The 22,179-nt window shown below is 28.9% G+C and overlaps 2 protein-coding genes across 2 annotated transcripts; one reads left to right on the forward strand and one right to left on the reverse strand.

Moving 5' to 3' along the window:
• Positions 1 to 3,790: 3,790 nt before the first annotated feature.
• Phum_PHUM300610 (class B secretin-like G-protein coupled receptor GPRmth5, putative) lies at positions 3,791 to 6,529 on the forward strand (the record flags this gene model as incomplete). The annotated part of the gene is made up of 2 exons (XM_002427139.1): positions 3,791 to 3,942; positions 4,024 to 6,529. The coding sequence occupies 2 exons, from the start codon at positions 3,791 to 3,793 to the stop codon at positions 6,527 to 6,529; spliced, it is 2,658 nt and encodes an 885-aa protein (XP_002427184.1).
• Positions 6,530 to 8,473: 1,944 nt separating this feature from the next.
• Phum_PHUM300620 (uncharacterized protein) lies at positions 8,474 to 14,691 on the reverse strand (the record flags this gene model as incomplete). The annotated part of the gene is made up of 15 exons (XM_002427140.1): positions 8,474 to 8,728; positions 8,800 to 8,909; positions 8,995 to 9,304; positions 9,392 to 9,541; positions 9,650 to 9,817; positions 9,914 to 11,350; positions 11,441 to 11,635; positions 11,738 to 11,913; positions 12,010 to 12,229; positions 12,302 to 12,505; positions 12,580 to 13,278; positions 13,435 to 13,569; positions 13,663 to 13,797; positions 14,308 to 14,426; positions 14,679 to 14,691. 15 exons carry the CDS (start codon positions 14,689 to 14,691, stop codon positions 8,474 to 8,476), a joined length of 4,326 nt encoding a protein of 1,441 aa, XP_002427185.1.
• Positions 14,692 to 22,179: the final 7,488 nt, after the last annotated feature.

Consider the following 22,179-nt stretch of genomic DNA (forward strand, 5'->3'; position numbering starts at 1 on the left):
TATTATTACAAAAAAAAATTTTTTAAAAATGACGAAATTAATTAATTAATTAACAAACGAACGTGTTATATTGGGGAAAGTTTGTTTGTTTTCGTTTGTAACTTTTAAAAAAAAAAAAAATGGCGCGTAAAGTTTTGAAACTTTTTTTTTTTTTTTTTTGAAATTTTTACGTTTTAAAACATTTTTAAAAAGGAGGGGTGTAAATATAAATAAATGAATATTTTTACGCATGAAATGAAATTTATCCATGACACCTGGATGGACAAAAGGCGTGGTTGGAAAATGAATTTTCTCAACCGGAAAAATATTAAAAATTAGGGTTTTTTTTTTTTTTTTTTTTTAGGAAAACAAACGAAAAGGTTTGGATAAAATACCGGAAATGATATTAATTCCTTATTATTTACAACGCAAGTCAACTTTTTCTCTCTCTCTCTCTCTCTCTCTATGTAAAATTCATGGGTTTGTTCAAAAAAAAAAAAGAAAAAAAAAATTTTTTTAAATAAGGATAAGAAAAATAAATTAAAACGAGTGAAAGTTCATCATTGACTACCGATAATAATAATAATAATGTATGAAATTAATTATCATGTAGGTCATTGGCTTTGATTTTTACACGTCGATTCCAAAATAATTTCCCCCCCCCCTCTCTCTCTCTATAATTTTTATATCTCTCTTATCTCTTTGATAACTACTGGAATTACCCCTTCTAGAAAATCATGGAACGTTTAAAAATCATTTTAAAGTCCAAACAATCTTTGCTAGTTATATTAACGAATGTTTTTTTTCTAACTAATTCAAATATTCTAGACGGTCAATAAGATTAATAATAATAATAATAATTTTTTTTTCGAATGTTTTTTAGTACTAAGGACACGATGAGTATTGAAAAAATAAATTTGCTATTGGCAAAAAAAAAAAAAAGCCCATTGTATGCGTGAGAGTAAGTGCGTACATTATGCGTGTTATGAATGAAAATTTTATACCAACGATTTATGAACCGGTTTAACATGTGAATTTCCTCTTAACGAAAAAAAAAAAAACTCGTCTGATGTATGTAAAAAAAGTAAATGACTCATTTAAAATTAATGTTTTTACTTTTAGACTGACCTCGAATATGTTTAATCTCACCTTATTTATTTGCCTCGAGTGAAAGATAATAATAATAATAATATTAAAAAGCTTTCGCCGTATAACGAAAATAAAATTTGTATTATCCATTGGGAATCCATTTTAATCCAATGAATAAATATTATTATTATTATTATTCGCGTATGTTTGTATTGAGAACGTTGAAATTTTTCTTCTTCTTATTATTATTATTATTATTATTTGCCATATTTATTTATTTGGCAGACGTTTATAAATAAACGTTTTTGGTTTTTCTCCACGTTAATTATTTCAACGGTTTAATTTTGTGTTTTTTATAAAACGAATTTTTAAAAGTAGAAGGAAATGTAAAAAAATTTCTTTTATATTCTTACCACGTGACTCCTGTTGAACCAATCAAAAATGTTTAACCGCATCCATAATGACCTTGAACACTTTTCATCCCTTTCTTCGTAAATTATTAAATAACGAAAAACATTATATATGGCGCGTTGTTAAACAAAAAAAAAAAACACTTAAATTAAAAACTATTAAGAAAAAATGAAATAAATGACCTTTGCTAAGGTCAAGAAAGGTAATAATAATAATAAAAATTAACAATACGACGTCTCGTCTCGTTTAATCTTACACGAACGTTTAGACGTGAATCACCTCGTGACCGGTGACCGCTCAACTCGTCATAGAATAAATAAACGTTTGTCGCGAGGGAAAAATTAAAAAGAAACGCATCAAATTTTCAAAAGGTTTCATTACGAAAAAAGAAACGCATCAAAATTCGAAATATTTGGTTTTAAAAAATTTTTTTTTTTTTGATCGTTAATTAATATGCACCAATAATTATTCCGATGATGTATAAAAATTCGTTTGGCATAACGGAAAAAAAACGTTTTTTTTTTTTCAAATTAATTTAGGTTTTTGTGTTATTCTATCGGGGTTTTTTTTTTTTTTTTTAAACATTTTAATAAAATTTATTTATTTTTTATTATTAAATTAATATATTAATGGCGTTGAATCATTCAAACACTTTCTTTTTTCTTTTTTTTTGGCTCGTAATCCTTTTATTTTCATTTTACTTTTTTATTATTATTATTATTATTATTATTATTATTATTAAATAAATCAAAAAAGCGAATCGGCTCTAATTTATTAAATTTTATTTATTTTTTTTTTTTAATGAATTATTAATAATTTATATTTAAAAAAAAAAAAAAAGAAATTTATTTTTTTTTTTAAAAACCGATTTCACTTTTATTATTATTAAACATATATGTATGATTTTATATTAATAATAATAATAATAATAATAATAATAATAATAATAATAATAATAATAATAATAATAATAATAATAATAATAATTGTCGGTTGAATTATTTAATAACTCGTTTTTTTATAATTAAAAAATTTAAATTTTTATTTATTATTTTAAAAATGGCGGCGTACAAATGGAAAAAAAGGTAGATTCTCTAAAGGAGATGATTTTCCCAACATAATCTTCTATTTTTTTTTCAATTTAAACATTATTATTATTATTATTATGTAAAAACGAATTTTCCAGTAAAAAGCAAACGCTAACGGAATAGTAAAGAAATTTTATTTATTTTTCTGTCTATTTTACTACAATAGAACATTGTTTTGTTTTTTTTGTTTAAAAAAAAACAAAACAAAACAATGTTTTTGTTTTTAATTAATTAATTATTACAAAGCGATGATTATTATAAACTCGAGTATTTGGGTTAATAAGTTATTATTAATATAATCCAGGATTATTATTTCATCATGGCCGAGGGAAAAATTTCATTGATTATGAAAATTTTTTTTATTTTCACGGTTACTTAACCGGATTTTTAATAAACAACAAACAACACATATTGCACGCGGTGAGAAATCATGGAGAGAGAGAGAGAGAGGGAGAGAGAGAGAGAGAGAGAGAGAGAGAAAAGGTACAATAATAATAATTCAGGTGTTAACTGTATATAAAAAACAGAAGAAAAAAATAATTAAAATGAAATTTTTCATACCTGATCGTGACGAATACGACGGATTTGTTTGTTTGTTTAAATTTTAACGTTTGAATTTTTTTTGGATGGAAAAAGACTTTTATGGAAATTAAATCCGTTTGTTTTGTTGACGAGAAAGTTTGTCCTACAATTTGTGCCATTTATTATTATTATTATTTTTTGTTTTTTGCAAAGACACGTTTTCGCAGAATAAAAAAAAAAAATTGGATTTGATGGAAAAGGCAACGTTTCTGTTTTTTTTTAATAATTCCAGTTTTGGAAAATTTTTTTGAAAAATTATGCTTTGGCAACAATCTTCAACGGTTGTTGTTTTTAAACAAAAATATTTCCGAATTTGTCTCCAATAATAAAATAGAGAAATTTTTTGCGTTTATAGAGCTTAACCTTGTTTTTACGAAATCAATGAACGAAACATTGTTAACAAGTCTAGCAGAGCATCGTAAGAATTTGTTTATAATAATATAAAAAAAAAAAACAAAAAAGGAAGGAAGTAATTACTGTCAAACTAAAAAAAAAGTAATTTTTTTACTAACGTCGAAGTGGTTTTAGATAAACAAACAAACAAAAAAATGTAGTTGTTAAAAAATGTAAATCGATTCCGGTAGGTTAAAAATTCATGTTTTTGTTTTTTCCAGAAGAATGTCGAAAGGTTTAGGAAAAAAATGGCGAACGAATTTGAGTTTTCTTCTATAATAAATTCAAAAATGATCGTGAAACCGACAATATGGATACCACTTTTAATAACGGCTTTATTTCATGTTGAACTATTGGATAGTTTAGCATTGAGCCACGACGATTTGGAAAGTGCTAATAAGTAAGTTGAAAAGTTTTGAGAGAGAGAGAGAGAAAGAGAGATGTTAACCTAATATTAAATTTTCTTTTTTAATTTTCTTAGAACATGCGACGGAAAAGGAAGTTGCGAAACATACGGTAGAGACGTTCGACTATTGGAAGAAATAAATTGGCTGGAAAGAAATTGTTTATGCGACAAACTTTGCGCCAAATATGGGGATTGTTGCGTGGATTCGCCATATTTTAGAGTTGCGGAACAAAGGCGAGGAGCAGCATCTTTTTCCTGTGTAAATTTAAAACAATTCGGAGGAGTGTACATGGTGACAACTTGTCCTTCCATGTGGAAAAATTCTAATTACAGAACAAAATGCGAAATGGTTGACAATTCGGATCCTCTTACAAATCTTCCCGTCACGAGTCATCGAAGCGGAGTGACATATAGAAATTTTCATTGTGCTTTGTGTCACAGCGATGCGGAAAACACGACGACGGATTTTTGGATACCACGTTTGGAATGTCCATCCCTTCATTTACCAAATTTGTCTCAGGTTACCGAAAACGTGACGGATTTATTAAAATGGAACGAAACTAAAACACAGTGGGGAGTTCAATTACAATCTTGGCATCCGTGTTTTATTGATCCGGTTATACCAGAAACTTCGAGTTATTTAATTCGAAGGTGTCGCGAAAACGTGATACACGCGTGTGCCGTTAACTGGACAAATGCTGACGTTCGTAACAGATGCGAAGCTTACACTTCTTTAGTTTACGATGGACCAAAAGCTTATAGAAATCCTCACTGTGCTTTATGTAATAATATCCCCTTGCAAAATTTGGCTTGTTCAAAAATATCACAACGTGAATTCCTTCCAAATTATTTTAATCCGACAGCATTTTCAATTTTATTTGACCTAACTGGAAAATCGGAAGCTGTCGGTAAAATAAAACCGTGTTTGGCGGGTCAACTATACGATCCTTTTTTTAAAATATGTCGAGATGTTTTATGTCCGAAACCCGAAGCTGGAAAATCTTGTTTGGCTGAAGAAAAAGATGATTATTACTCACCAATATTACCATCCTACAAAGATGATGACGTAGATAATTTAAATTACACTATGAAGTTTCTTGCATGTCCTAAATTTTTATTGGCACCAGAAGACTTCGTGTTTAATGACGACAGCAACAAAACCATTTTCATATCAACCTACGAAAAATATTTTACAGAAAATGAATTTAAAGTGAACGATGACGGAACCGTGGAAATTTGTGCTGGAACATTAGGCCAAAGATTGATAAATAAATTTGGACAGTATATGGGATACATTACCGCTGTCGGATTGGGTGTTTCCATAGTTTTTTTGGTTCTTCATCTTCTTGCTTTTTTAGTCGTGCCAGATTTACAAAATTTAAGCGGTAAAAATTTGGCATCTTTATGCGTTGCTTTATTACTGGCCAATATTTCTTTCATATCGGGTCAAAGGATAACTACCGGTACAAGATCGTGTGCCGCTTCCGGAATTGTCACCTATTACGGTTACCTCGCATCGTTTTTTTGGATGCTGACGATGGCTTTTGACATATGGAGAACATTAAAAATTGCAACTTTTGAATTAAGAGTGTCTTCTGGAAAACAATGGAAAAAGTTTATCGTGTATTCGATATGGAGCTGGATGGCTCCTCTTATTTTAATGATAGCGGCTGTTGTTACAGACATTTCACCAAGTGGAACCGTAAATGTATACATTCGTCCTTTCTTCGGAGTACATTCTTGTTGGTTCGGACACAGACAAGCGCTACTCATATTTTTTGCCGCTCCCTTTGCCGTCATTATGATAGCCAATATCGGATTTTTCGCTTCGAGTGCTCACATGATATTTTCAACTACATCGACAACGAGATACACTGCCAGTGGTTCAACGCAAAGAGATTTTAGGTTATACATACGATTAGCATTAGTCATGGGTCTTACATGGTTGACAGGCTTATTTGCCGGATATTTAGATATCGACGCCTTGTGGTATTCATTCATTGCTTTAAATACTCTTCAAGGACTTTTTATTTTCTTAGCTTTTACTTGCAATGACAAAGTCATAAGAACAATCAAAGAACTTATTTGTACCAAATTGGATTACGATATAACAGCGAGTGACATTAAAGATAGAAGACCTCCATCGTATTCTTGGTCTGGAGGATCCAGCTATTCGACGAACAAATCGAATCTCGGCTCGAGTAGTGAAGACAGTACTAAAAATAGAGCATCAGAAGCTAATTCCAAAATGGGATACGACAGCGCTCCGAGGAGTAGAGCTTTCGAAGATAGAATTTCCGCAGATTACGATTCTTCCGAAAGAAATACTAAAAAATTTGACACTCCATTGAGTAATCCGGAATTTTCAAAAGGTTCGAGAGAGGATTTAAATTCGAAATTATCATATACGGGTCGGGCTCGTAAAAAAAGCAGCGAACTATTACCAAAAGTGAATTATAGTAGTCACCCAGAATTAAATTTTGAAGAAAATTCAAAATTACATTCAATGTATGGTGGTACAAAAAATGCCGGAAGAAATTCTTTGTACGGTAGAAAGCATTCAGAAGATGCCCTTTACTGAAACTGAAATCGATATTTGAAAAAAAAAAAAAAAACATTTTTTTTTATTTGTATATTACTATAATTATTATTATTATTAATATTGTGTTTCTGTAAGTTATATATATAAATATTTTTTAATTTTAATAAATAAACTACATAAAAAAACAAAATACTTAACGGCCTCATTTAATTAAATTTAAATAAATTTCATTTTCGCCTTAAATTTAATAATTATGCAATTGCTTAACTTTCAAATTTAATTATTATAAATTGATTAATAATTATTTATTTATTTATTTCCGTTTATTAATTTCACACGAGTACGAATAACGAAAAAATTACCCGATAACCCATCGATTAATTTCAAAGGAATTAAAATAAAAAAAAAAAAAACCGAAACCACAAATTTTTAATATTAATTTCACTTTTTATTTAAAAAAAAAAAAAGAAAAATACAGAGAACAGTACAGTATACGATTTCAGTTCGGTAACAAACAAAAAAAAATAAAATCTCAGTTTTTTTCTTTTGTTTTCCACAGCAAAAATGTTTTTTATTAATTACAGTTAATTGAAAAATTTTCATTTTTATTATTATATTATTATTATTTTTTTTTTTTTTTAATATTAAAAGTTTTCTACAATTCAACAAATGATTTTTAATTGCGTGGTAACAAACAACAACAACAAAAACAATTAATTAAAAAAATAGTATCTAATAAGATTTACGACGGAGATCTAACTAACTAACTAACTAACTAACTAACGCTCTAATAATTTGTCTAATAAAAATAATTATTTTATTATTACATTATTAATATAAATACAATTAATTAAATTCAGTCTTTATAAAACTGATTATTACCACTGTTTATACCATTTACCAATTTTTTTATTTTATAATTTTTTTGGCCCCTTTTTGATAATTTTAACAACAACAACAACAAGGAAAAATAAAAAATAAAAATTTTTCTTTCCCTTCCTTCTCTCCCCTCCCCTCCCTCCCCCCAATTCGCATTCTATTCATTGGCCCACGTGATCTATAAACTTTAAATGGAACATTGAGACAAAAAAAAATATATATAAATATCACCGATTGTAAAAAAAAAAAAAAAAAATGATCAAACAGTAAATAAATATAGGTAACATTTATATATATAAATATATAAAGTAGCGACATATAATAAACACATTCTTAAATTATATTATTTCATCATTATTGAGTCAGCCTTTTCAATTTTGTTTAAATAAATTAAATATTGTCATTATTATTATTATTATTATTATTATTATCAAAGTTTTATACCGATTTCCCAAAAAAAAAAAAAAATCGGAAATTTTCCGGCGAGCGCGCAATTGGGGATTATGTGAAATTTCCCTACATTAGCAACAACAATTTTATCACGACTGACTCGAACCTTTTGCATTAAAAAAAAAAAAATTTCTGTCGGAAACAAACAATAACATTAAATAAATAACATTAATTAAAATTCAGTCTGATTAATTGCTCCCATTTTTTTTTTTTTTTGAAACATCGAATGAATGAATGAAAAAAAAAAAAAGAAATCTGACGGTCGTTTTATGATGCCCTAATATAACATAGTGACGTCATGTTTTGTTATTGTAAAGCTCAAGAGCAATATTAGAAAAACGAACACAATTGTAAGTCTTTTTGGTAATACTACCACACTACTACTACTACTACTATTGACAAAGTTATTAAATAAAAAATAATATATTAAACTATTATTAACGCGTAAAAGAAGAAGAACACTCGGGAGGACATTTTTCTTTTTTTTTAAATATACCGTTAACGAAAAAGGAATAAAAAAAAAAAAAAAAAAAAAATGTTTTGATGAGATTTGGTAAAAAGTTATAAACTTTTCTTTCGATGGATTTCATGTCGTGGAACGAATAATAATCGATCGACCTTCTTCGGGCCTTTCTTTTATTTTTCCCTCTAGAGTCACGCGTATGTGAAAAACGTCCGTGAAAAATAAACACTTACACTCATCGCGATGGTCAGGTGCAGAGGAGTCGGAGAGGACATTTTCGAAATCCCGCCGCTGGAATACGTCGTCGTCAGATCCACTGGAGGGATTTGCCGTCGAACTCTATCAATTATTTCATACTGAGAAGGCGACAGACTAGATGATTGTTCGACGGAAACGGCAGCCGCAGAGAGCGTGGGAATTTTCAACAGCTGTTCTTCAGTCAATACCTAAACATAATTTATAGCGTTAGGGTAACGATTTCCGTTTCCTTTTTACTTTTATCGTTAATAAAAACTACCTTAAAAACGTCGGGAGGAATGCAAGACACCGCACGAGGACTCAATCCGGCCATGGCTTCTGCTCTTAATCCTCGTCCATCTTTGATTTGCCAGTCGGTTTTCTTAAGACCTTCAATGAATAATAAAATTAGGATAATCCTTCAAATTTATTTATTTATTTATTTCATTTGGACATTGTGCGTGACGTGACTTACCGGCAGCGATGACTCCCAAATCCGAAACGTCGTTCGCATTCCACTTATTAGTGTCCCCGAATGCGTCATGAGAAGTTGCTATGTTGGCCAATTGCCTTATGCAAGTCTCGAATACCATGTTACTGCAATCTAATGTTTGTCCTAGAGTTTTGGCAACGTTAATAAATACTTCCGGATGACTTAGTAAATATTTTCTTTGGTGAGATAACGTCATCGAACATACTAAACGACCCACCGAAACCGCTGTTTCGTAATTAAACGATTGAAGATCCATATTTTTCAAGAGGAACTGATCCGTTGCGAGAAGCATCTGAATGATAAAAGTAAAAGGAAAAAGGAAAATTAATCCTCCTCGAACGATCAATTTTTAAAAAATGATGACGACAATTTCAATTACCGTTTCCGGATCCGTGATGTGAGTGGACAACACGTGTAAATTTTCCAAAGCCCAGGGTTCGCTTAATTTCAATGGGATTTTAATCAAATCGCTTTCGTCGATGGCTGAAACTAAACTTCCGACTTCCAATAAATTTCCACTTTCTTTCCACTGTAATTTTACAAAAAATAATAAATGAAAATAACGAAATTAAAAATTTTTTTTAATTCTTCAATATTTAAAAAAAAAAAAAAATAAATAAATATAAAGGATACGAACCTTTTTGAGTTTGTTGAAAATAAAACTTTTCACGCCATTATTCAAATTAAGACTCCCTAAATATTCGGCACAATCTTCCAATTCCGTATCGTTCATCTTTTTAAAGTCTTCGACTTCTAAAATGAGATTCGCCGATTTTCCCAACATTTTAATGGCGTCGCAGCTAACCTAAAAAGAAAAAGAAAAATTAATTTTTGTCGTCGAGAAAAAAAAGTTTTGATATTCAACGAGTTAGTTCAAAAAACAATTTCAATTTTTCCTTACCCTTATGTTGTGAGCGGAGGATTTTCCAAAATTGACAAAATCCGTTCTGTTTAAAGGAACTTCCACGATTAAAGCTCTCGAAGCGTTTTTCTGGAGTTCTTTCTGAACCTCTTCGAACGACTTTGATTTTTTCGTATGAAACAATTCCGAATTATCTTTATCGTTTTCGAAATCCTTTGGAGAATTTTTATCGAATCTCCTTTTCCTGTAAATTTCCTCCAGCGACACATCCAATTTCGAATTACGGAATTTTTTCGATTTAACCATTGATTCAAACAAAGATGGAAGACTTTTTTCATGTGATGCGTTTTCATTGCGATTATCAACTTCTTTAAAATCTTCATTTTTTACATTCGAATCTTCCACGTCTTTGACAGCCGCTTTATCGTTTTCGAAATCATCCCGATATTCATCGTCGGTTTCCTCGTTGAAAAAATGATGATCGTCCATTTCTTCCGATGAATAATCGTAATTTTCAAACGAATCCTCATTTTTGACATCTTCCGTCGCATTTATCACGGGAATGGGTTTCGAAGGTGATAAGTGACTCAGTAAATGAGTCGAAATCACCGGAGAAATTATCGTCAGAGCATTTTCCACGAGATTCGGTTTTTCGTTTAATTTCAATATATTTTCCGGCGTGGCAATTGTTTGCAATAAAAATTCGTTTGATTCCAAATAAAACCGTAGTAATTGTTTGATGGACGTTCGAAAAGAAATTTTTTCCGGTATGCTGAGAATTTCAAGGCACGCTTCGTACAAATGTAAAGGTTTCGGCGAACCCGGCCAATCGACAACGGTAAAAAATGCAGTGGATCTAGACAAAACATCGGCAGCTTCCATTCGACTAGTCTTATTGATTCTTTCTAACTCGTAGCTGTCGAAAACGAACAACAGATCCCCGAGATTACTTAATACGCCGGAAGACCAAGAATCAGGTTTTCCGAAAACTCGAATCAATAATTCTTTCCACGAATTTCTTTCCTTTTCGTTCCAACACAGTGCTCTGATCGCATTTTCCTCCAGAGATTCAATGTGCATTTTAAAAGCGTCAACGTTCACTTTTTTAATTTTATTCTCATTTAAAAACCAAATGAGATTTCCCAAGTTATTCATTGTTTGAAGGTTAATGTCATCGGTAAAGGTAACGTAAATATTAGTTAACTGTTTTGTATTTTCTAAAGAGGTAGCGGTAAGTAATTCCGGAATCGTTAATTTTCCTATTTCCGATATTATTTGATATTTAATCCTTAGGGAATCTATTAAATCGATGGGTAATCCGGCTAATATGTATCCACCGATTGCTCTCACTTCGTAAACTTCTAATAAGCTTAACAAACTAAATGGTTCGTTGGTTAATCCCTGAAGAGAAGCTTTCAATTTGAAATATTTCGTGAGAGCTTTTTGTGAACAATATTGCATGTTCTTTGGAAAAATCTGGAAATGAAAAAAAAACGAATGAATTATTATTATTATTAAATTTGAACTTGGTCGGGAATTTTCCGGTTAATTTTTTTTTTTACTCACCTCATTCATCGCACGTCTTTGATGAACGTAATAGCCTATGATCGGAATGAAATCTGAAATTTCCAGGACTTCAACATCCGCACAAGTCAAACCGGAAATGAACAATTTCAAAGGTGATTCGATTAGATTTTCGTAATTCCATCCGCCATCTTTTTTTAAGGCTTCTCGACGATGTAATGACAAGATGGCCGAGAGCTTTAAATAAAAACAAAATTCATCGAATTTTAAGAGAAAACGTTTTTAGAATTTGAAGATTTTGAAAAAAAAAAAAAAAAAAAAAAAAAGATGGGAGCATACCGTGCTGGAGGGTAACATTCGAATATTTCTTTCAATCACTGGATTTTTACTGACTATTTCAAATAAATTTATAACGATATCTTGGTATTTTTCCGTGATGTCACGATTTCCCAACAATTTAAAATACTGTACAAAGTCTTTATTGTAAAGCATTTTTTCCAGGTACGAATTTAAAACTGAAATAAAAATAACGATAAATTATTTTACAATAGAAGAGAAAAAAAAAACGAGACAACAAAAAAAAAAAAAAATTACATTTTTATTCACGTTACCTAAATCTTTTCTAACTTTTTCTAAAACCGATGCCGTGAAAGGTACAGATTCACCCGTGGCAAACATCAATAAGTGTTCTTTTATCGGACTGGATAAAAAATTAGCTGGATATTTGGTTATTTCAAGCGAAGGAATCGATTTTAAAAGACCTTTGAAATTCAATACGGTTTTAGGCTCTGACAAATCGATGAGGCTTCCAGATTTAGTCAGGTAGCGAACCTAAAATTCGTTTTTTTTTATAATAAACCACGAAGATGATAAACGGGGAAATTAATTATATTCAATTTATACCTGTTGATAGGATAACAAAGAAGAATCAACCGAAGCTAACTTATCTAAATCCGTTTCTTCGATTTGAAAGTTTTCAAGGAATGAAGGTGGTAGTAAATGGAAAAATTTTCCAAAACTCAGCATGTGTTCTTTCCAAAATTCCGAATTCATTTCCAGAGTGTCGTTATATTTTGAAATAACGTAAGCGACATAACTAGAAAATATCTGGAGAACAAAAAAAAAAATTATTTTCGCACTTCGAAAAGGACGACAACGAAAATAAAAAAAATTTTACTCACTTGTTTCTCTGTGGGCAACGACATTCCCGTCGTATCCTTCAGGTATTCAAAATCCGTTGCGTTATAGGAAAATTGTTGAATTTGTCGCGGCAACAAATACAAAACAATATTTTTCACATTGTTCAAAACGTTTTCGTTTAAATCGGTCGTTCCGGAATACCCGACATCGAAAACGGCACGAGCTTGCAAAGAATTCCAATTTAAATCTAACAACAATTTAAAATCTTGGGAAATTCTCAGATCCGTTGAAAGTTGGGATAATTCGTCGGGAGTCGCACCGATGAGAAAAGAACCTAATAATTTCACTATTTTCGGCGTCCACCTACTCGGAGGTTCCGCTTTGGTCAAAACAATGTACGACCATATCCTTTTCACGGACATGCCGTGTTGACTCCAGTAATTGTACGAAGTCCAATCGTCCCACCTCCAGTTTCGAAGATGAAACAAAAATCTTTCCGTTTCTTCGAGCGAGAGGGAATTTAAAAAATAATTTGGCAAATTGGCTAAAACCGGAGATCCCGTCATCATGCTCGCTCTAAACAACCAATATTCCCACTGCGAACCTTTTGAAAACCACTTGGACAGTGCACGTGCAATTTCTTTTTCGACAGCCGGAGATATAGGGGCTATGTCTCTCAACGATTGCTCTTCTATTACCTCATCCTCGCTTACCAACAACATCTCTTCCCTTTCGGATAGCTAAAATTTAAAAAGTCTTATTAAAACAACGATATATCAAAAAGTCTATGTGCACTATTTAAAATAATTGATCAATCAAGCAAAAAAAAAAAAAAAAACATGTTAGGTCAAAAGGTTAATTAAATTTCACGATCTCTCCATTACTACACTACTTACTCCTTTAAGAAAATTTTTTATTTTTTTCTTCTCCGTAAAGACGCTGAGGATTTTCATCGTCAAAGCGTCATCAAATGGAAACCTTCGTACGATGTTTGACGCGCTAAGACCGGTAATTGAAGAAAATCGTACTTTCTAAAATTAGTTTCGATTCGATCAATAATAATAATAATGATTTTCTCCACATGAACAATAATAATAATAATAATAATAAAGATTCAAACTCACCGGAATCAAATATAGAAAACTTGCTGGCAAATTTTCCAATGAAGAAGAATCTACGATTTCATTACTCGTCGTGTTAAAAAGAGGTTTCTTGAGTTTTTCATATAATTTTTGTATTCTTTTGGGAATCCTTTCAACCTGCGTTGTTTAAGAAACCCCCCAACAAAAAAAAAAAAAAAAACAAAAATGTTTGAATACATAATAATTACATCGATAAAAACAAACAAATAGTAAAAGTAAAAGGGGTCGGAAACCTTTCGGAAAACAACTTCCCATCTTTTTAATTATAATTTTTAATTAAGGAAAAATCCTCAAAGCATTTATAAGTTATATTTACGTCATGGACTCATACGTCACTTTCATAATGTTTACACAATAAACTTTTCATTAACGACATTTTTCCTTTTTTATTATCGACAACCCCCGGAGGCGTCAAAATGATGCCTACTCGGTCAAATAAAGTTCAATGACGTCAATACTATTTTCCACCCCCCCCCACAATTATTTACTCATCAAAAATTAATTTTTTTTTATGTATAGTCACCTAATACTTTCAACGTAGTAAAATAAAACCAGTTCAATTAACGATTCGTTAAAATTTAATTTGCACAGAGAGAGAGAGAGGGGGGGGGGAAAAGGAAAACTCACCGAACGTTTGGCTTCATCGCAAGTATTCAAAGGAGAAGAAAATAAACATTTTAATACGGCCAATTCGGAAGATTGAACAACAATATCTTTCTGAGATGTTTCTACGGGAGCTGAAAAACCTGAAAACAAACAAAAAAAAAAAAAAACCTTTTAAAATCTAAAAGAAAAGGTCGAACGATTTTTTTTATAGGTTCAAAAAATTTTCTCTCCGGAAGAAATTTTACCAAAGTAAACGTCATAATCTCTCGTTATTTAATATCGCAAAAAATAATAATAATAATAATAATAATTGATTGATTGAAGGTTTTCCGTTTTGTTTTGTTAAAGTGAGCAACTTTCGAAACATTGAATCTCAAATCTTGAAAATTAACTTTTTTGGCACATTGATATTGCCCCTTCCGCCCCAAATCAATGCCGACAACTTTGCCGTTGTATAAATGCATACCTTATAAATATGCTAATCGTAAAAAAAAAAATACGTAATAATAATAATAATAATAATAAAGGGGGGCAATTTAATTTTTTTTTTTTTTTTCATTTACGCATATAAAAATTACTGCATGTTAATGAGTAAAAACCTTTTTTTTTTTTTTTTGCTAATTACATCAATAATCAATTTAAAAATTTAAATTTAAATTAAAATTTAAAAAAAGCAAACTTTCTATGACGACAGCCGTTTGTTTATTACGACGTTAAAAAAAAAAAAAAAAAAAAAAAAAACAAATTATAATCATTAGTTTATTAACAATTTTTTTATGATTTTTTTTTTTTTTTTTGTAAAACAATAACAAAAAAATTTTTTAATTCAATTAAATTCATTCCCATTGACGTCTGGAATCATGCCATCAAATGCGTAAGTTTTAATCATTGGCTAGAATTTGCATCATCATTAGTGTGGCGTGATCCTTGATGACGCCTAATATCGTTATACCAAACATTCTAAATCGAATCCTTCGTTAAAAATAACAATAACAATAATAATAATAATAATAATAACAAGAACAATAATAATAATAATAATAACGAGAACAATAATAAAAAAGAATCCTTTTCGTCGTCCTTTGACAATTAATTGCCCAATTTAAAAAAAACAAAAGTTTTTAACGGCCATTTACAAAGTCAAAAAATTTGCCAATTTCTACTGACTTATAAAACCCCCCTTTCCCCACCCATCCCTCCCACCCCCGACATTGTTTTAAAAAATTTTAAATATAGTCTAAAAAAAAAAAAAAAAAAATTACGAAATTAGCGCCGCGAAAAAAAAAAAAAAATTTCCCATGATTTTTTTTTTGCGAAGAAAATAACTACGACGCACGAAAACTTATTATCATTATTATCATTATTTTTACGCATGTATATAAAAAAAATTGGCAGAGTTCTTATACGCGGGGGGGGGGCAAGTATATATAAAAGATTTTATTTACATTGAAATAATACCCCCCCCCCCCTTACAAATTATTTTTAATCGTCAATCGATTAATTTTTTTTTTATTTATGTAAAACGACATTGAATTCAGGTTGTTGTTGTTGTTGTTGTAGGCGTTGATTTACCTTGAATTTCGCGAAAAAAAAAAAAAAATTTTGTTTATCTATTATCACAATTGCGAATACCTTTTACTCGGGCAACAACAACAACAACAAAAAAAAATAATTGAATTTCCTGAAAGGGTAAAGAAAAAAAAAAAAAATATATATATATTGTTCGCGGAAGGCGGATTTAATAATTATCCTTGTAGAAACAAACGAGAGACAATAATATACAACGTAAAATTTCTTTAGGAGGGGGGCAGAGGGAATATAAAAATATTTTTTGGTTTACTTCGATTCGAAAGTTTTTTTTACATCATTGGACAAAAAAAAATAAGAAGAAACCTCAATTTACGCCTGATAACTTTTAAAAACTTGTGTGTGGTGAAAAACAAAAGGCATCAAATAATGATAGCAAAAACTTTCAATTTGAAAATTTAAATAAAATTGTAGCAAATTTTTCTTTCTAAATTCGAAAAAAAAAAAAAATAAATATTTATAAATGAAATTTTTCAAATATTTTTTCATTTTTACGAGTTTAACAACCTGTTATCCGTGGAGAATAAAAAAAAAAAAGAAAAACGCAAATTGATTTTCCATTTATTTATTTGGTTTCCCCCCATTGCCATAATCTCATTGTTCGTTAACCCGAAATTAACTCTTAATAAAGCTAAAAAAATAAAAAACCTTCCGTCGTCTGCTGCGTGTGATCCAATAACAAAAAAAAAAAATTCCGCTACATGAAATCAACCGATAAAAAATAATTTAGGCAAAAAAAAAAAAAAGAAAAACTGGTTTTTTTCTATAAAAAAATTATTATTATTATTATTACTTGGTAAGATTATCGATAATTTTAAAGGTATGCGTTTTTCAGGTTCTCAACTCAGGTTCTCAGTCAAAAATTATTTCGCCAAGGAACTAACTCAATACATTTTAAAATCGTTCAGAAATAAAAATAAATAAAAAAACTCGTAATAAATTTAAAAATTTAATGAATTAATCGATGATTTAAACCTAAATGACGTGAAAAGGGGCCCCACAAAAAAAAAGGAAAACACTTTCACACGATATTCCATGACGTACATTTCTCTTCTTTCCTTTTTTTTTTTTTTTTTTTGCATAAATTTTTAAAAAACAACAACAAACGTCGACAACCAACGTCAACAATCAAAAACATCATATTGTTAATAAATAAATAAATAAATCAATTATTTATCGATCCGGTTATTTCCTTGATAATTTTTCCGCATGAGACTCGTAAAACTACAATGACGACAACAACAACGACAACGACAATAATAATAATATTGATAAACCTGAATTTTTCTGTAAATGATGTTTGACGTTAAAACGAGTCATTAAACAGGTTTATGTGTCATTCTTCCCAAATGTCATTACACTGAAAAACCCTTGAAAATTATTTTTAATAGAAAAACCGATTTAAAAATCCCTCTTTACCTTCTGGAAAATTCAATTTCGAATATTTATTATCTCCCCCCTCCTCCTCCTCCTACTACTACTACTACTACTAGAGACTTAAACACGCGTGTTCAATATATTGAATTAACGTAAAGGCAACCGATATATACCACCAACGTTCGATTTTTTCAATTAAAACTAATTTGCCAATTTAAATTTCTGTCTCATACGTAACTCATGGCGTTCGATGAGCCAGCCAGCCCCCCCCCCCCCGAACGGTCGCAAAGAATAAAGACAAACCGACGTAGAAAAAAAAAAAAAAAAAAACTTCGCCCAATTGTCGAACTTAAAATTACACATAATTACCTACATGCCTCAAGAAATATATATTAATTTATAAACAGAATGTGTGGAAAAAAAGGAATGTAAGGCGACGTATAATTTTCATCTATCTTTTTCATGCCTCCTCCTCCTCCCCCCCCCCCGCGGTACCGTACCTGAGTATTTTATTATACGAACCGTATTTTTATACTTTTAATTATAGTTTCGGTTGAGTTGCGAAACATATCCTCTCGTGAGTTTTATTAACGCCACAAGTACATCCGTACTTTCATCCTCCTCCTCCTCCTACTACTACTACTACTACCATTACTACAATAAGCCAACAATAATGTTATATCATCATCCTTGTGTGTTCCCCTTATAGGTACCATAATTTTTTTTCCAGTTCGATCGAATATTAGCCGACAAAGAAAAATTTCGAAGCGTTTCCCTTCCCCCCTCCCCCCTCCCCCTTTTTTCCCTTTTTAAATAAGGAAATTTCGGTTATGCCAATTGCTCAAAGGCAGCAATAATAATCCATAAAAAAAAAAATTGTAAAATATTTTCAGGTTTAACCCGGAAGGTATCAATCAATTAAAAAAAAGGAATAAAAACAAAAATGGATACAATCTCGTATCGACCACACAATTTATAAAAAGAAAGTTAAAAAGCCTAAAAAACACGCGACTCTCTTTTATTAATTAGGCCCTTTTCGTATTTCATAATCATAATATTTTTACTATTGTTTGTTTGTTTGTTTGTTTGTTTTTGTTTGTTTTTTGCTATCTTGACAAAAAAAAATATATATTTATATATCTGATATAATTACCGAAATTTTTTTTTAGAATTAGGTAATTGGATAACATAAACAAAAACAATAACAACGACCACGACTACGACGATGACGACAACCACGATGACGACGACGATGACAACAACAACAACAACAACAATAATAATAATAATAATAGTTTACAATAAAAATAGAGATCATATACGGTACAATAAGTATAAAAAGAAAAAAAAAAGAAGAAGAAGCGAATGGGGGATGCCATGGCGTGATGAAACCTTCATTACAATTTTCAGGTATAAAACAATCAACCACGTGGGTCACAATTTTTTTTTTTTTTTTTTTGAAATACAAATTAATAATAATAATAATAATAATAATTGATATATTTATACTTACTGATTTTGAGTATTCCAAAAAAAAACCAAATTCGCCACATATTAGACGCCGAAATGCATCGACGTCTCCTCATGAAGGATTTTGATTTGACAACTTTTTCCGTTTTTTTTTTTTTTTATAAAAATTATTAATTATTAATTATTTTATTCTTCTGTCGTTGTTGTTGTTGTTATTTTAAATAACGAAACTTTTGCTTTTATTTTTTTAACACAAATCCCCCGGAGGATCTTTTTTTTTTTTTTTTGCTTTTTTGACTGGCGTACACAACTTTAAGACAAGTTAAGACAACACATACACTGGAACAAACAAGATTATTACATTTAAATATTATTTATATATTTATAAAAATTAATAAAATTGATGGCTTTATTTTTTTTTTTTGTACCTTATTTTACATTATTAAAACTTTTCTCTCTCATATAACAAACAACAACCAAACTAATTTAATTTAATCTTATACTGTTTGTTATTATGAATGAAACGTTTCATTTACAATTGCACACAAATCATCATCATTACAATGTCATTTTTTTTTGTAAAATATTAACATTTATGAAATTATTACTTCAGTATAACAATTTAACATATATATTATATATAATATAAACGTAATAATATAGTATATATGTTAAAATAACGTATTGTTGAAAATCAATAATTCGATCGATATTTTTTTTCATTATGTGACTGTGCTGCTGACATGATTATGTTTAATTATGAAATTATTTTTTATTACTTATGATCGACCATAACTAAATAATAATAATAATAATAAAACAATTTGAAAGCTTACCTGATTTTAATTATTAATTATTACTTTAATAACACAATCACAATCACTTAAACTAAAAACTTATTTTTTAAATGTCTGTTTTTTAAATAGAGAAAGCCGGGATTAAATTAATTCTCATTCTCATCGTACGTAATTATTAACTTATGTATATATATATTTTTAAAAATAACACTCCGATATTATATTTTTATTTAATATTTTTATGTAAAATGAAATTAAATTTAATTTAAATGAATAAAAACTTAAATAAACGAAAACCTTGAGAAAATGTTTTTGAAAAAAACGAACGCGAACGATTGAGAGAATAAAAAAAAAAAAAAAAAAGTTTAAGCGGTACTCTTAAAACTGTTAATATAGTGCGATCGTTTTTACGCTGCCAGATAGGTTGAATGGATGAGTCGATACCCCCACCACGAATAAGCCACGCCTCCAAAATCAGGTGATCTTAGGTATTTTACACAACAGTATATCTATCTCTCTCGCACTTAATTTAAACTCTATTACGTTTATGTTGATATTGTTATTACATACTTAACTTATGGTAGGGTGTATCTTTTGTGAAATTAACCGTTAAAAAAATTTTTTTTTTTTTTTTTTTTTTGTATAGGATTCCGTCCGTATGTATTTTTAAAACAATTAAATTTATTTTCGTTTGTCATAGAGTAAAAAAATTTTTTTTTTTTTCCGATGATACAAGCAAATTATCCCGCCAAATCACGCGACGCTCTTATTGGTCCATTAAAAGGGCGTGTTTTCAGGGTCAGACTGGGCGCTTAAATTCAAATAAATTATTATTAATAATTATACGAATAGACGCCGGAAGACTATATTAATTTTATAAGGTTTTTTTTTTTTATTTGACATTTTGAAATGTTTCTCTTAGTTTTTTCCTTTTATTAAATAATAATAATAATGTGTTTCTTTTGCTGTAAAAATATCCCATCGACCTAATGGGAAAAAAAAAAAAAACGAAAAAAATTTGACATTAGAAGTAAAAAAAAATGAAAAATTTCAATAATGGAGGTCAAGAAGAGCTGTTTTTTAAATAAATAATTTATAATTCAACGATTGCATTCTAGTTACGACAGAATCAAGATGTTTTACAACCTATTTTATTTAATTAGCATTTTTAAAATTAGGTCACATATTGTCAATGTTAATTTCTTAAGTTCTATTTAAATGAAAAAAATTTCAATAAGTAAATCATCGAACTTTTAAAACAAACAAATTACCTGATATCATAAATTTCCAGTTTCCATTGTTTTCTCCTATGAAGGACCTTCTGTGACCTTTTCTATGTTATAACTGTATTTTATTATTAATTAAATAAACTTTTAAAAAAATAAATAAATAAGTTTATTAAATTGTTTAAATAATTTTTTTTTTTTTAATATAAAAAGTTTTTTCATCATCATTATAAATAGCACAGTAGCAAATGATTAATTAATAATTTAAATAAATTGAAAACAAATATAATAATAATAATACACATGGCTTAATTATAGGTTCATTTGATATTGTGAATTATATTTATTAAAACAAATCTTGTTTCTATGCCTCCTCCCCCTCCCCCAGTCAACAGCAAGAACTCAAAACATTTTTAAAACTTTTTCCTGGGTTTTTCATCACATCAAATTACAATTCATGATAATTATAAATAAAAAATATATCCTTTAACCTGAAATTAATTAAATTATTATTATTATTATTATTATGTAAGTAAACATTTTATAATTAATTAAATAATAAATAATCGGTCAACGACATTTTTTTTTGGTTGTAAGGTCATTAAAATAATTTGATGTACTGTTAGGATAGATTGTTTTTAACTATCCACGTGATATTTTGTGATAACTATCCACGTGTAATTTTTTTGTGCAAAAAAAAAAAGTACAAAGCAAATAAATACAAACTTTGCTCATAATTAACAAACAAATTTTTAAATTTTTTAATTTATAAAAATTACTTTAAAATAAAATTTAAAAATTATATTTGACACTGATTACCATAATGAATTCGAATAAATTTTTACTTAAAAAAAAATTTAAATATTATGTCAAAATATTATAATGATAATAATAATTATACGTATGATATAAATAAAAGCCTTAAAGCAAAAATAAAAAATAACTTGTGTAAATAATTTCATTTGCCTTTAGCATAAACCATAGCTCCAAACACAAAAAAAAAATTATTTAAATAAATAATTAATAATTCAAATATATCAATCAACAACCTTTTTTCTTCAGGTATTTTTATACAATTTTCAACTAAATTATTTAAAATATATTAAAACTTAATATTATAATTAGTATATCGTTGATCGTGAGCCTTGAGAAATTTGTTCTGCTTTTTTTTTTGTTGCTTTTGGGTGTATTAAATCTAGACTTTTCATTTACCACAAATGTAACTAGAAAATGACTTCGATAACAATTTTTTATTATTAATTCAAAATTAAAAAACTTTCAAATTGCATATTTCACTCCATTTTTTTTCCCCCAATAAAAAGGAATGTTTTTAAAAAAAAAAAAAATTAAAAATTTGATTTGATTAATTTTTATATCAGTAATTCATAAATTAATTTTTGATAACAAATATTTTGATAAAACCGCGCCTAACTTAT

The sequence above is a fragment of the Pediculus humanus genome, genomic scaffold, assembly GCF_000006295.1.
Source record: "Pediculus humanus corporis 1103172107687 genomic scaffold, whole genome shotgun sequence".
NCBI classification, from domain to species: domain Eukaryota; kingdom Metazoa; phylum Arthropoda; class Insecta; order Psocodea; family Pediculidae; genus Pediculus; species Pediculus humanus.